The sequence below is a fragment of the Zootoca vivipara genome, chromosome 13, assembly GCF_963506605.1.
Source record: "Zootoca vivipara chromosome 13, rZooViv1.1, whole genome shotgun sequence".
Lineage (NCBI taxonomy): Eukaryota > Metazoa > Chordata > Lepidosauria > Squamata > Lacertidae > Zootoca > Zootoca vivipara.
Window position 1 is genome coordinate 37684296 of NC_083288.1, and position 16282 is coordinate 37700577.

The 16282-nt window shown below is 47.6% G+C and overlaps 1 protein-coding gene across 3 annotated transcripts; it reads left to right on the forward strand.

Moving 5' to 3' along the window:
* The first annotated feature begins 3760 nt into the window (after positions 1 to 3760).
* Positions 3761 to 11522, forward strand: FIZ1 (FLT3 interacting zinc finger 1). 3 transcript variants are annotated; one of them, XM_035137199.2, is made up of 3 exons: positions 3761 to 3971; positions 5481 to 5585; positions 6909 to 11522. In XM_035137199.2, exon 3 carries the CDS (start codon positions 6925 to 6927, stop codon positions 8365 to 8367), a length of 1443 nt encoding a protein of 480 aa, XP_034993090.1. In that variant the 5' UTR covers positions 3761 to 3971; positions 5481 to 5585; positions 6909 to 6924; the 3' UTR covers positions 8368 to 11522. The 3 variants fall into 3 exon arrangements, with proteins under 3 accessions (XP_034993090.1, XP_034993089.1, XP_034993091.1); XM_035137198.2 differs by lacking the exon at positions 5481 to 5585; XM_035137200.2 differs by lacking the exon at positions 3761 to 3971 and having other exon boundaries at positions 4219 to 5585.
* Positions 11523 to 16282: the final 4760 nt, after the last annotated feature.

The window sequence follows — 16282 nt, forward strand, 5'->3', positions numbered from 1 at the left end:
GCACCTTGGTTTCCGAACGTTTTGGTAATTGAATGGACTTCTGGAACATATTCTGTTCAACTTCTGAGGTACCACTGCACTGCCTACATTGACTGGTAGTGACTCTCCAGGGTTTCAGACTGGGCTCTCTCCCAGCCCTAACTGGAAATGCTGGGGATTGAACCTGGCACATGCTGCATCCAAAGTAGGTGGTCTTACCACTGGACTACAGCCTTTCCCATGTTGTTTGACTACATGTGCCATCTTTGAGCATTGGCCATGCTGGCTTTGGCTTATAGGAATTTGGAGAGCTGCAGGTTCCCTGTTTTTGTCCTGTGAGAAGCAAAATAATCTTGAGTATTTTTTATTAAAGGGAGACTGTTGCCTATAATCCCTTCCTCAGCCCCACAAGTAAGCCTGTGCTCTTCTCAGATGACCCAGGATTTAATACTATCCCTTATCCAACCCCATCCTTGTTCTCAATTTGTAATGCCTCCCCTTTAAAGTTTGGGTGAGCAGAACCATCAAGAACAGGGCTCCTGCCTTTTCAAATGGTTGTGTAGATTTGGACAGGTTAACTTGGCTTGTCAAGGTTCTGCAGGGGTCAGAAACTGCATTTGTAAAATACAGTACCCTTTCAGGGCTCAATTTAAATATCCATATGGAATATTCACTTAACACAACCACTATTTACTTTTATTATTAATGAATTCCTACCCCAGTTTTTAAAAACAAAACCCAAAGTACACAAGGCTACACTCCTCAAAACCAACATAGTACAAAATACAATGAAAATTCAACCTTAAAAAGTAAAAATAATACAGTCGAACCTCATTCTGCGTCCGCCTCCGCTTGGGCAAATGCACCGGAAAAAGACCACGTTTGATAAGTTTTAAAAAATGGTTTACTTACAAACTCTCCAAATGTCAGATTAATGTACTTTTCCACACAGCATTCAGAAAAAGTTGCGGAGGCAGCAAAACTTGAATTACTTACAATGGTGAAAATCCTAAATTATTGGTATAGGAACTCAAGAGTAGCTTGTAAGAGCCATAAGCTACAGCAACCAACTCAGATCTCACACACTCAGTTCATCAGGTAGACGAGGTTGAACCATATGCTTGATTACCCAGTCCCTCCCAAGGTTAAGGACAGCTTGCTTTATGATCTCAATCCTTTTGTGTATTAATTAGTCTTGGTTGTATGAGGCTGGTTATCTCACAAATATCATGTACAGATCTAGCAGCCACCATTCATTTCTTTGTGATGTGGCTACAAATGACATGTTGGCTTGACCTTGGAGACTATTGAACTAACAGGAGGAAGTTACCAGAAAAAAATGCACCAATTTCCAAATTCTGCAAAAGGCCTCCAGCCACAATTCAAGATGCTAAATAGCTTAGGTACAATAGAGTTTAGAGAACACCTAAGAATTTAGGAAACTGTTTTATGTCAAGTCAGACTACCATGCATTGTCCACACTGACTGACAGCAGCTATGCAAGGTTTCACATGGGACATTTTCATGCCTGCACGAGGACTGAAATGGGACCTTCTGCATGCAAAGGGGATACATTACCACTGAGCTACTATAGCCCTTCCCCTCTTGCACCTGTCCCACCAAGATACCTTAAGATCGACTGAGAGTGCATGCACTCATAAGACAATCCATGGAACTGAACTGCCTTCAAGACTCACCTGACAAAGCATGTTTGTTTGTGCGCTTTAAAAAGCAACATAAATAGAAGCTGTGAGGGGGTTGGAGTGGAGACACAATAAAGCAAGGTGGTACCTTGGTTCCTAAACGGCTTAGTTGCCAAACAAATCGGCTCTCAAACGCCACAAACCCAGAAGTAAGTGTTCCGGTTTGCAAACGTTTTTCAGAAGCTGAACGTCCGACGCAGCTTCTGCTTGAGTGCAGGAAGCTCCTGCAGCCAATCGGAAGCCACGCCTTGGTTTTTGAATGGTTTTGGGAGTCAAACAGACTCCCAGAAAGGATTACGTTCGAGAATAAAGGTAAAGGTACCCCTGACCATTAGGTCCAGTCGCGGACGACTCTGGGGTTGCAGCGTTCATTTCGCTTTATTGGTCGAGGGATCCGGCGTACAGCTTCCGGGACATGTGGCCAGCATGACATGCTTTTGAATGCTAGGTGGGCAGGAGCTGGGACCGAACAACAGGAGCTCACTCTGTTGCGGGGATTTGAACCGCCGACCTGATTGGCAAGCCCCAGGTTTAGACCACAACGCCACTGTATAAATTTTACTTAACAGTGTTTAGAAATTTTCTTAATTGCTTTATATGCAAAAGAAACACAAAGTGATATACAAAACAGATCAAGATAATAGTATATATTAATAACAAAATGAAAACATGTAAAAATTACATTATACCATTTAAAATTCAACACTGACTGGGCAGTGATTGCTTTTTTTTTTTTAATGAGGCTTTTTCACTTTCAGCCATTCTAAGTTGCCAGGATAAATTGTGCTGTAAATTAAAATAAATTAAAATATTAATAGATTAGAACAGAACTTTCCCCCTGTTTTAAACATATTTGCATTGTTCTGACATACAAGTTGCTTCAGCAGAGCATTGATTGATTTATTGTATTTATATTCCACCTTTTTCTCGAAGGATATCAAGGTGGAGACCCGGGATTGAAGTTTCTGGCAGTAGCCATGCAATCTCTGTTCTCCCTTCCACCTTAATTAATCCCCACAACAACCTTGTTAGGTAGACTGGGCTGAGAGGCAGTGACTGGCCCAAGGGCAGCTTCATGGCTGAGTGAGGATTTGAACCCTGATCTCCCAGGCCCTAGTGGCTGACACTAACCACACTGGCTCTCCATTTGAGAACCTCATTAGTAAAGTGAAAATTATGTATAAATGGATGCTGACTGGAAAAGCCTGGCCCTTATTGCAATAATTTCCTGCTCCGATATTAACCTAGGTAAGGTGAATTCACTTAATTTCCCTGCCCCACTATGACTGGCAGAAATTGCCTCACATAATTATAATGGCATGAAGAGCCTCACCTGTTGAGTTTCTGTCAGCCCAGGAGGCGACCAATTATGGCTCTTTCCGCTGTTGAAGCCTCATAAATCTGTGAGTGATGCAGAAACACTGCAATTACTTTCCATTTGAGTTTTTCAAGGGACTAAAATATGGGATCCTCTCAGCCCTCCTCCTTCCTTTTACCTCATTACTGATGGATTCCTGCTCTTACTTTCCCCCTCAGAATAAATGATGGTGTTTCTCTGACCACGCGAACGATAAACCTGTTTTGGTTTTGTTTGTTTTGGTTTATGCATTTCAAAACGAAAAATTGGCGCCTCCCTGAGTGTCAAAAATGACCTTTAATCTTCTTTGCCCACATCAAATATGGCGGCTGCATTGGAGGGTGCGAGGAAGTTGCCGTAGTAACAACAAAGACTTGTCCCTTCGTTCAGCTCTTCGCTTGCTGCCCTGTGCAAACATGGCGGCCTCGTTGCCAGTAAGAAAGATGGGTGCTTTCCATCGTTTTCGCGCTCCCCCTCCCTTCTAACCAATAATAATAAACCCGTTTCCTATACTAAAAATACCAATACTCTTGTTAGTACTGTATGGCCCTGAGATTTTGCAGAACGATGCTGTAAATATCCGTAAATATCACACCTTTGAGCCGGCTGCCCACATCAAAAATGTCGCTTCACTGAGCCTCCAGTCCCTCATTGCGTGCCCACAGTAAAGATGGCGAAGATGCGACCGTTGTTACTCCTCCCTCCTTGCCCACAGAAAAGATGGGGGCGTAGTGGGGGGTGGGGTGTCCTGTGAACTTCCATAGGGGTTGGATTTGAGGGTGGAGAGGACAGGCTATCGCAAGAGGTCAACACCCCACAACCAGCCTGACTGCTTGCTGCTATGGGAGGTTTGGGGGCGAGGGAGAGGCTCTGTCCCCTTCCTCCGAAGAAGTGGCTCCCCCCGCCATAAATGTCGGCACCTATAATAAGTTGTGAGTACCGGGGAGGTGGGTGGGGAGCAGAAGGGGAACGGGGAGGGATTCCCCTTAGACTTGGGGGGGGGAGAAACAGGGACAAACAGACCCGCCCTTCGCCCACCCCGTGGTGACACCTTGGCACTCACCGCCTCTGTGCCTGAGCCAAGTGGGTCATGCAGGTGGGATAGAGGCCAAGAAGGAGACACGAGGAAGGGCGCCTGGGTTCTTTAGGGAGGGGGCAGACAGAGTTAGGGTGGGGGGGTCATTGCTGGGAGCCAGAACTCATGGATTCTGTAAGGGTGCCTATTCAAGATCACTTAAGGCAGGTTAGTTCTCCGCAACACCTTATTTCAAGTACAAATCCCCAGGGATCAGCTTTTTTTATTGTTCATTAAACTATGCAAAGGAGAGCATTGTAACATCATATCTGGACCCAAATTCTTTACATTTCTGTCAGCTACTGGAATGTTATGTGCCTGAGCTGAACTGAACCCAATTAGAGAACAAGTCAATAATACAAAATTGCCAGTGATTTTAAATTACAGTAAAAGGAAGGATTTAATTAAATTATAATTAAGTAGGATTCAGTAATCTGATACATAGTAGGAAGTTATGAACATTAGGCAGCAGTATGAGCTATAGAATGTTGTGATAAAGTAATAGTAAGCAAGTAGTATGGGGGCTTGTTTTAAGATAGGTATGAATGAGCATTAGTGTTGACTGCAGTACATATTTAAAAGATAAAGCTGTATGTTTACGTATAGATAGACTTTTTCATGTACAACTGTGTATTATTAGTGTGATACATGGCTGTAATGGTTATTATGTTGTTCTATCTATCAAGTGCTTTTTATATGGATTATGTATTTATAGAAATAATTATAAGAAGGAAATAAAACAAGTTATCCTTAACGTCTTTCCCCCTCTACTTGTAGTCAGTCAGGATAAATGGGTTAATGTCTTCCACAATGTACAACTGATGTGGGAGTACACTCCTTAGCTACTTGGATTTTTGGAACCTGAGCAGTAGTAGTTATTCTGAATTAATTAACAGAATGCATAAGCATGTGGTCTTGTTATGCAGCCAAGGTGGGAAAGTGGAATCCGTGATGCTTGGTCTTTTGGGTTCTCTAGCAGGGGACACTTGCTTCCAAGAGGGAAGACATGGCTTACTGGTAACTTCCTTCTGTCTTTTCTGCTACCTCAAGCAAGATCACTTCACAACTGGCAGCATCGCAGTAGCAATTAAGCTTTCACCTAAATATTACTTTAAGTGCAAATTTAAATCCACCTACAATTTTGGGACAAATTTCTGTGAGACCCTGAGTTGGCTGTTGGGTTGCTGGCCATGCATATTAACATCTTTTGTGCCAAGTGTGGTTGAAGGTCAGGACTTTGGGGTTGGGGTGGGGGGAAGCTAGGAGTTTAGGACAGAATGGCTTCGCACAGATTTGGGGGACTTCCGGGTACTTTGGAAAGGGATGGCTTCACTTCTAGTCTCTAACCTTTTAAACACAATCCTAGGTCTCACCGACCACCCTAAAAAAACTAGACCCCCCCTCATTTCATTCAAGAAATTCAAGGGGTGCATGTTTCCGAGTGTGCTACATTCCTCTGCTGCAGAAAATAGTGAGTGGGCTTATTTTTATTAATCCTGTCCAGTATCTTTAGGTGCAATCCTATACATGTTTTCCTGGGAGTAAGATTTATTGGACTTAATGGGACTTCCATCTGCAGAGTGATCTTTACAGTTGTGGCATTTATCCTCATCTTATTTATGCGCATATCAGCTCAGTGAGACCAATTCGGTGGAGAGCCCAGACCGTGATTCCCCACCCACCCACCCAAGGTCAGCTTAGCCATTGTCACCACTAGCTGGGCTCAGATCCAGATCTGGAACATTTCCCACATCCAAACCCAGTACAGTGGTACCTCGGGTTACAGATGCTTTGGGTTACACATTTTCAGGTTGCGTACCGCGGGAAACCCGGAAGTACCAGAAACGGTTACTTCCGGGTTTTGCCACTTGCGCAGAAGCGCCAAATTGCATCACACGCGTGCACAGACGTGGTGCTGTGGGATACGAACGCTGCGGTTTGCGGATGTGCCTCCATCACAGATTATCCACAACCTAAGTTTTTGAACATAATCCGTTCCAGAAGTCCGTTTGACTTCCATAACATTCAAAAACCGAGAAAGGGCTGTCAGGAAGTTCAATGGGGAAAATTGACAAATGTGACTCAGAAGGTGTTCGACTTCAGAGACACGTTCAAAAATGGAAGCAGTTACTTCCAGGTTGTCGGTGTTTGGCTTCCGAAACATTTGGCAGCTGAGACGTTTGACAACCATGGTTGACTGTACTGTCTGCCACCCTCTTTCATCTTGTGCGATTGAAAAGTTTTGAGAAGCCCCCAAATCCTTTGACTCACTTACTTTTTCTGGAAGCAAAAGCTATAAGTTGAACCTTATTTGAACCAAGCGATGGTGCATTGTGTATTATCCACTGATTACATGAAGAGCCATTTTCACATGTGTGCAGATTCCAAAGATTCCTGCCTTGGCATCTTGGAGAGGTGTGTGCTCTGGAGGCACCTTCTGTGCTAGGCTTGATTGATTGATTGCATTTATATGCCACCTCTCCTCCAATGTGCTCAAGGCGGCATGCATGGTTCACTTCCTCCCCATTTTATCCACACAGCAACCCTTTGAGGTAGGTTCAGCTGAGAAACAGCCACTGGCCCAAGGTAACCTAGTGAGTTTCATAGCTGAGTGGGGATTTGAACCCTGGTCCCTCACAGTTCCTGGTCCAACACTCTAACCACTACTCCACATTGGCTTCCTGTTCTGGATAGCGTGGTTTAATCAGGGGGAGGGAATGCTTTTATACTGGGAGGGCTCGGTGGCCATGGGGTCCCACTCTGATTCTTTCGCTGTCCTTCCTCTGTCCCGTAGAGGCACCGTTGGGTAGATGGAGAACTGCGATGAAGAGTGGCCAGAGGGCCAACACTCCCTTCAGGCCCCAGGTGGGGTCCGGGCTGCCACCGGAACTGTGGAAGAGTGTGCCACTCTCTACTCGGACACGGAGGACGACCCATCGCTCCTAACAGACCATGGGCTGGGTGCCCGGGCCCCTTTCCACTGCTCCGAGTGCGACAAGAGCTTCCGTTACCGCTCGGACCTGCGCCGCCATTTTGCCCGGCACACCGAGCTCAAGCCTTTCCAGTGCCCTCACTGCGTCAAGAGCTTCAAGCATTCCTTTAACCTGGTGAACCACATCCGGAGCCACACCGGGGAGCGCCCCTACCGCTGCACCATGTGCCCCAAAGGCTTCCGAGACTCCACGGGGCTCCTCCACCACCAGGTGGTGCACACAGGGGAGAAACCCTACTGCTGCCACGTCTGCGAGCTCCGCTTCTCCTCCCGCAGCAGCTTGGGGCGCCACCTCAAGCGGCAGCACCGCGCTTCTCCCGCCGCCGCGGCCCCTCAGACGCCCGCCCCCCGCTGCCTGGCCTGTGGGAAAGAGCAAAGTCCCCTGGGGCACCTCTGCAGCGCCGGGCGAGGCCGGGCCGCGCCCTTTGGCTGCGGGGCCTGTGGGCGCCATTTCCAGTTGGCATCCGAACTGCGCCGCCATTGGCTCGCCCACACTGACATCAAGCCCTTCAAGTGCCCCGACTGTGAGCGGGACTTCAACGCTGCAGCGCTGTTGGAGCGCCACAAGCTCACGCATGCCAAGGAGAGGCCCCCGCCCTGCCCAGTGTGCTCTGGGAAGGTTCCACCAAGCGATGGGATGCTGGAATTGCGGGGCCTGGAAGAAGAGCCGAGAGATGGGGGGCCAGAGGCCCAGCAGCACAGCAGGGGCTGCCCCACCTGCCACCCTCCGGACATGCGGCCCCCTGAAACGCTGTACCAGTGTGAATGCGGGACCTTTTTTGCCAATGGCAACACCTTGGCGGCTCACTTGACTGCTCACGGCAGCGAGCCCTCCTTCAGCTGCGGGATATGTGGCCAGCCCTTTGTGAACTTGCAGACACTGGAGGAGCACCAGTTGAGCCATGCCGTGGCTGCTTCTCCGATGTCAGGCCCCGGCAGTGAGCTGGAACGCCACCTGTTGCCGCAGCTGGACCTCCGCGCGTTCCCCGCCCGGCCCAGCAAGAAACTCTACAAATGCAGCGAGTGCGAAAAGTACTTCCGCAGCCCGCGGGACCTGGACCGCCACGTCTTGGTGCACACTGGCGAGAAGCCCTACCAGTGCACCGAGTGCGGCAAGTTCTTCCGGCACGAGTGCTACCTGAAACGGCACCGGTTGCTGCACAGTGGCGAGCGCCCTTTCAAGTGCACTGTCTGCCACAAAGGGTTCATCACCTTGAGCAACCTGTCCCGCCATCTCAAGCTGCACCGTGGAATTGACTAGACGGGGAGTCCCCTTCTCAGAATAAGCACCCTCCCAACGCTGCTTTCCTCTACCTCCATCCTGCCAGAGACGATCTGGTTTCGGAGGTGTCACTCTGCCCGATGCGTCTAGAACTTTGATTTCCCTGTCCTCCTTGTAGGGCAGGAATTTACAATTGTGAGCTGATAGAAAAGTATTATTGTTGTTGTTATTATTATTATTATTATTTTACTAATGTTCCACTACTGTTGGTAGAGTACATTGCACTTGCTTGACCGTTATAACGTCTTCAGTGGGTTGGGGGTAGGATACCTGGCTAGTTGTACCTAGAAAGGTAAATGAACATTTTGTGATCCAGACCCCTAATATTCCCAGGCATAATCAAGACGTGCCAGGAAATGCAGCTCTTGGGCCAAGGCTTCCCCTCCCCCCGGAGATACTTATGTCCAAGTGAGCTTGACCAAGCTGAGATGACATTGCCTCACTTAGCTGTAGTGCTCTGTGGTTCCCAGGAATGTAAAGGAGGGACTGCCTAGTTGTCATGGGAGAGGTGCACTCAGACATTCTACCAAGATGCAGATTTATTGACTTGCTGCAGGGCAGGACGTCTTACCTTTTGGATGAACAGACAGCCTTGTTGGGCAATAGAGTGTGCAGGAACCTTGCATCATACTGTTGTATGACTTGGTTGGTTCCCTTTCCCTCTGATCTCTCTGCCCCTGGAGAAGAGTCGCCAGTTAGGGGACGTTTCTGCCTTTGCCTTTCAAGTTGGAAGGCATGTTGTCCTTGCCAAAGCCAATGGGCTTAAATTCCAGAACTGCAGCTCACCAAAGAAGTTTAGGCATTGTATTTCTATATGGCATGGAGGTGATGGTGGATTAAGACCAGAGAGTTCTCAGCAACCTCACAAAACTATGGTTTCCAAGTCTTCCTTGGAGGGAAGTGTGGGGAAAGTATAATCAAACCATTAAAAATCAATTTAAGCTTGAAGGAGAACTGCACCTGTTGTATTTTATAGGGATGCCCAGAAAGGTTTTAGTTTATTTAGGAAAGCTCAGTATTATCATTAGTATCCCTGATATTTCTGACTTCATTTGCTAAAAAACAACCCAACCCAAACAAACAAGAATCATGTCCTTAAATACCTTGCTTGAAAATGGCAAAGTTTCACAACAAAACAGGTTCTTCTACTTGCCCTTTTGTTTTCTTAGCATTGGTTCAAAAACTGCCACTTTTATTTCCAGAATTTTTCTTTGCAATCATGAGGACTATGGATTTAATTTTTTTAAAGATGTCCATATTATCATGTTTGGCTCAGCATTGGATAGAACAAAATTGTCTTGAAGGCAATGTGCTGCTTGCAGGTGGTAGAGCAGTAGCCACCTCTGAGATGAACTGAAGGCTTGTGTGCTTGCATGACTTTATCTGTAGCCTCAGACCATAAAACCAAGCATTCTTTATTATAGTGGAGCCAGCAGGTTTCTTCTTAGACCCGCTCATTTTTTGACCACCCCTTTCTTCTGCCCTCATGATGCTATACCATTTCCCCTGGTTTTAATTTGCCAGCCGTTAAGTGTGGTTTATTTCTAGCAAATGTTCTTTTCTGAAAACTGGTTGAATGCTTAAAAGGGATGCATCTGCTTTCATGGAAAGGTTCAGCCCTCAGAAAGAGTTTGATCTTCAGGAGAAGGCAACATTTCACGAAATATTTCCGCAAACATGATTTGGATTTCATAAAAAATATTTTGGGGAGCTGGAGAAATGTACCCTTATGTTTGACTTATACGGGGGCTGGAGGGAGGAGGCTCAGGAGTTGGCCTAGGCTTGTGTGTCTTTGTGTTTAAATGTGGTCTTCAAGAATGATGCGTTTGATAGATCCTGGGAGCCCAGAACCTGCATTGACTTTGCCCATAGTCAAATAAGCTACTGGAGAACACACTGGAGAGGAAAAACCCTCTTTCATAAGCCGAAAAAAGTAAGATGAGAGCTAGGGTTGTCAGTTTTCCTATTTTATTTTATTTTTTAATCCAAAGTCCTGTTGCCCTCGCTCCATTCTTCTTTGCCTGCTTGTGCCCATTCTAGTGCCCTCCTGGCAGGACAGATTGGTTCCTATGTGCCGTGTTAAGTCAGATTCCAGTGCCGAGAGCAGTATCTGCCCTCTCCCCTGTGGAATTATTTACTGGCAAGTATTTGAGTCTTATTTTCTCTCTCTCTCTCTCTCTCTCTCTCTCTCTCTCTCTCTCTCTCTCAGCCCTTGGTAGGTCCTTGAAAATAGCCTAATAAAACCCTGCTCATGACCAAATTCCAGTTCCTTATCTTCTGTGGAATGTAAGCCTTCTAACTGGGCATTTCTCCGGTGTGCGTGTCTGCATATCTTTCCATGCCTGTATGTTTTGGAGAGTAAGGTTATCCTAAGGTTCATGGGTGTCGGGGGGCAGGCAGAGCTGGGCACCTGCCAACGGCCGCCTGCCCCAGGGGGCCCAGTGTCACTCTTGTGCCTCCTGGCCCTTTTGCTCTTCCTGCTTGCAATTGCCACCTGACCTGTCCTCTCCAAGCATACAAGCAATGACAAGAGCAAGGAGACAGAGCAGCTTTCTCTAGGAACATGACCTTCTCTTCCCACTCCTGCCACCCCATCAAAGAGGCATGTGGGTGGGCAGCAATGCCTTGGAAAGAGGAGGGGGCCCCTTCAAAGGCATTTTGCCCAAGGGTCTTTCATCCAGAACCTGGATTGAACACTGGGGACAGGTGTCAAGGATCTGGCCGTTTTTAGGCTTGTTCAAATTTTTGTATTGAATCGGTCTGCAAAGCAGATCTAAAACCTACACTGAATTGGAGCCAGGAGTTGGACTAGATGCCCCTTGGGATCCCTTCCAGCCTTACAATTCTATGGAAGCCCTCCTTGCTCCAAACCCCTGACTGAAGCTGCCTCGCACTGACTTCCTCCGTCGCTCCCCTATAGATCTATTCTACAGTTTTATAGTTAGGAAAAACCAAAACTTCGCTTGTGCGTTTGCACTGCTGGCCTGCAACTTGATTGTAGCACCGGAGTTGCAGGCAGACACCGCGCGCAGGTAGACGCGCGCGTTATTACACCGAGGAGGAAGCGTGTGTACACTCAGCGACCATCGCGATTATGCTGTCCTGTTTGGACGCCAACAAACGCTGAAGGCACGTGGAGGGACACGGGGGTGGGGTGGGCATTTACGATCTTCTGGAGAGGGCGTGGCGAAAGCTTTTGCGCACAAGCGGGGGAGTGCAAGTGTATCCGAATTTGATCATTTCTACTACATATTTGCAGGACAACCCCCCACCGCCCCCTGGGAAGGTGGCAGAGGGAGGGAAGTGGGTGTGTTTCACCGCGGGGGCCACCTGGAGGCGGCCACCCCCCTCGCCGCTCCCGCCTGCAGCCCCGGCGCCTCCCCTCAGGGCAGCAGCGACTGCGGACCCCGGTACAGGCAAGGAAGGGGGATCCCGGCGAACAAGCGAGATGGGGCAGCGGCTGAAGAGCGTTTCCATTGCAGGAGACAGATCAGGGGAAAGGGATCTCTCGTGCTCTCCACGGAAGGAAACACGTGCTGGAAACAAAGCAGGATGGATAATTGGGGAGGGGCGGAGAGGGGAATCACATACTCACCCCGGATGGAGATGCGCCCCAAGTGCTCGTATCCGGATATACTAGTACAGTACTGTAGTCGTCAGCCGCCTTTCTGATTCGATTGCTCAGCTTTGCAAAGCAGGAATTAAACTCTCCTTTCCCTCGCCCTCTCCGATTTTCCCACGCTTTGGGCAGCAGGAGGAGAGTTTAAACTTTAAAGAAATTGGGGGGGGGAGGAATCCTGAAGCACCTCTCCAAATCTTCTAGATTCTGCTCTTTTATCAGAGCCCTCCAAGTGCCGTGCTCTGCCTCGCACCTCTTCAGCTTACGATTCCCCGTACTTAACGAATCCCTTCGTAGCACCCAACTCCTTCCCTCCCTTTTATTTACTTACATCCTGATACTTCTCACCCTTACAACAACCCTGTAAGGTAGCAAAAGCAACAGAGACTCTTGTGGCACGTTAAAGACGAAGGGAGGTCGCAATAGTCCTGTCCTCTGTTGTTTTTGCTAAACAAACAAACCACTTCCGTAACAGTATGTAGCCATGAGGAGGAGCAACTGGCTCATAGCAAATGGATCAGTGGTTCAGCACCTGCTTTGCATGCAAAAGGTCCCGTGTTCAGTCCCCTGCATCTCATAGTATGGAAATAAATATATATTCCCCCACTTCAGTAAGTCAGAGATATCGGATTCTTATCTCATTATACATGATAAGCGATCTTCAGCCATCTCAACCCTTGCTTTTTCATGCAAACCCATTTGCAGTCGTTTGCAGTCATCAACAGCTATCAGTCAGTCAATCACCCATTTCCACCACCCTTCTGAGTGATGCCCCCTCCCCATCCCCACCCCTCCCCATCCCTTCTCTACATAAGTGCCTGGAAACTTCCATTTCACTGTATCTGAAGAAGTGTGCATGCACAGGAAAGCTCATACCAAAATAAAAACTTAGTTGGTCTTTAAGGTGCTACTGAAGGAATTTTTTTTATCAGGCTGTAATGTACACTTCAGTGTACATTCCCAATCCGCGCATGATGAGATAAACCACATCATTTTTAGACATGGAGCAGAATTAATGGCTGTGACTCTACAGACCATATTGGGATTTTATATTGTGATATGTTTCATATTTTTTGTTGGTAATTTTTCATCTGTGTATTATGATTTTGTATGGCTAGGGACATTTTGTCCTGCCTTGTTGTGTGACAGTTAAAGCACATCTGAAAGAGGAATCCTTGAAGAACCAGCCACAACATGCCTTGCAGGCATCCAAGTGAATAGAGATCCTATCTCTTTGTTAGCAAAGGCTGCCCTTCTTTATCGCACTGGATTCTGCTTTCAGGGATGCTGCTGAGAAAGGAACCTCATTGCCACCAGGTCAATGGCAAAATGGCCTCTTTCCCTCTCGTCCCCCCCCCTTATTGCCATTTCTACAACAGGACCTACTCTTTCTCTGGCAAGCAGCACAGAATTAATTATGGGGCCTGTTCCTACAGCAGAGGTTTTCAACCTTTTTGAGTCCACGGCTCCCTTGACCAACTACAGTCGTACCTTGGAAAGTTGATAGGATCCATTCCGGAAGTCCGTTTGACTTCCAAAACGTTCGGAAACCAAAGTGTGGCTCCTGCAGCCAATCAGAAGCCGCGGAAGCCCCGTGTTCAGGTTCCAAAGAACATTTGCAAACCGGAACACTCACTTCCGGTTTGCGGCGTTCAGGAGCCAAAATGTCCGAGTACCAAGGCGTTCGAGATCCAAGGTACGACTGTACATTCTTTCTGCAGCACCCAAGGAGCCCAGTTGTGTCACCCTTTGCCTGCAGAGCCGGCAGCCCCTCACCCCATTTCAAACACGCCCCCTTGTTGCGTCAGCTTCCTCTCCTCTCCCTCACCTTGTGAGTCCTCCAGGCAGCTGCTATTGGCACCCCTGGTCTCCGAGCTGCCCCCCCTACCCCAAAGAGAGGTGCCTCCTCACACAGCCCCACAAGGGCATAGGACGCAACCCCTGGCCAGTCCCAGAGGCACCATTTGCCTGGGAAGCTTGCAGCCAGGGCTGCTGCAACTGTGCAAGTCTTTGGGAGGCTGAGACGCAAGAGGGCTTCAGAGGAAGGGAGGAAAGAGGGACAGAGGCCAGCGTTGCCCACGGCACCCCTGACCATCATTCAAGGCACCCCAGGGTGCCACAGCACACTGGTTGAAAACCACTGTGCTACAGATATCAGGAAATAGGAATGCAATACACAATGTTCCTTTTTAGAGGGTGCTGACATGAGTGAGGGACTCCCTGAAACAGTATATTTAGGAGCCAGGCTTAGAACTCTCTGGTGGGGAAAGAGAATGGACCATTTTGGAAGAGACATCTGAAGCATGCCAGGGAGCAGGATGTGAAAGGCTACATTGAAGAAAGGACTGCAGGTGTTTGGGGAAGTATGATTATGGGGTACTGGATGTTTTCAAGAAGAGCCATGGGGACTATGAATTGAAAAGGGAGGTTAGATGTGGGGAACGATGTGGGCATGATTTGGGCACAGATATAGAAACAATTTGTTTTAGGCATTTGTGTCTGTACAAAAGTAAAGAAGCAATGTAATTAAAAAAGAAAAGAAAATATCAATGGTAGTGCTTTTTTATTTGTGCAACACACACACAAGTCTTGGGGCACCTTAAAACCTACTAACACAACTATTATGGCAATACATTTACTAGTCTTTGAAGTTCCACAAGACTCGTTTTTCTGCAGCCGACTAAACTAATAGATACTTCTCTGGAAATTATTACAAACATAAGTTCTTGTACCGAAGTGTCTTAGCCACTCTAAAAATATATAAGCTCAGAATTTAGAAAATTATAACATGCAATGTGTTTACCACACATTACTTAAACTGAGAGAACTCTGGTTTTGTATTCGCAAACCCTAAAGGATTAGATTCCCCAGGGGAGGTTGGGTCAGGCTGAAGTACTGTATATTCCTGCGTATAAGACTACTTTTTAATCCAGGAAAATCTTCTCAAAAGTCGGGGGTCGTCTTATACGCCCGGTCGTATTTCTTATACGGTGAGTATATCCCAAACTCTATATTTTAACTGGAAAGGTTGGGGTCGTCTTATACGCCCAGTCGTCTTATACGCCGGAATATACGGTAGTAAATAAAGCACATGCTCTGGAGATGAATGGCCCCAGCTTCAGCTGTTGGCTTCTGCAGGTAGGACTGGAAAACACTCCTGCCCCAAACTCCAGAGCGCACTTGTCAGGCCTGAGCTTCTGAGTGTTTTGGACAACTCTTACATGCTTTCTGGGCTGATGGGAGTTGTAGTCCAAAGCATGGACTACAGAGGGCACCAAATGGAGGGCTGCTCTAGAATGTTCTGCCCCAAGCAGCCAGTATGGCCAATGGTAGGGAATGCCAGGAGTTGTGGTCCAAAATACAGTATCTGGAACACCCGAGGTTAAGGAAGGCTGGCAATAGCAAACTAGGCTGACCAAAAAAAGCGGTGAAAGCCCTAAGGGTGGGGGAAATAACTTGCAAGTATGTAGAGGGAAACAAATTTGCATCCAATAATATACTGTATTAAACCACCATCAGCAATCAGGATTGTGCAACACGCCAAACCGAGTAAGGGAGGCTGGTGTGAGCGAATAAGATTGGGAACAACTGATGAAACGCAGACTAAAATGGCGACTGGGGAACGGCTCCCCTTTGTTAAGGGAGGGCGGTTATACTAGTCTGCCTGGAAGGAAGGGCACAGACAAAATGAATCATGTCGAAGAAACGGTTTCTTAAAAAATAAATAAAAAATCCCGCGTCCTGATGTGATTGGCCATCAGGATCTCTCGGATTCTCTTCCGAATGATCACAGCGCGGGGAGTTTAATATTCAATAAATCTTCACGTAAAATGGGAGACGCTGCTGAGAGCCAGCCACCGTCCGCTATCACTCTTCCGTATGTGTTTACCGCGGTCGCTGCTTTTGTGAGATAAGGTTAATTTAAAAAACCCACTTTACCCGCTCCTCCCCTTAAGCAAAACGAATTGCTAGTTTTAGAAACACACAGGAGACCATAGGTGCCGGCTCCCTGGGTGTCCAAGCACCCACAAAATTCCCCATGAAGGGACCCAGACACAGATTTCAGGGTCAGGGCAATGCACGCAGCATGACATCCACGGCCCCAGGCACCCGCGGTCGCGGGGCCAAGCTAGAACTCCTGCAGCAGGAGACTCATTTCAAATGGAAAGTTTCTGTTTCAGGATCGCTCCCCCGCAAAAATCCCGGCGCCACCGGCCTGTTCGGGGCTGGAGCTTCGTTGCCATGTTAGCAGGCTTGTATGTCAGACACGTGGGA

What these genes read in the sequence shown, in the direction of transcription:
- FIZ1 (XM_035137199.2), top strand. Translation starts at nt 6,925, where the DNA reads ATGGAGAACTGCGATGAAGAGTGGCCAGAGGGCCAACACTCCCTTCAG.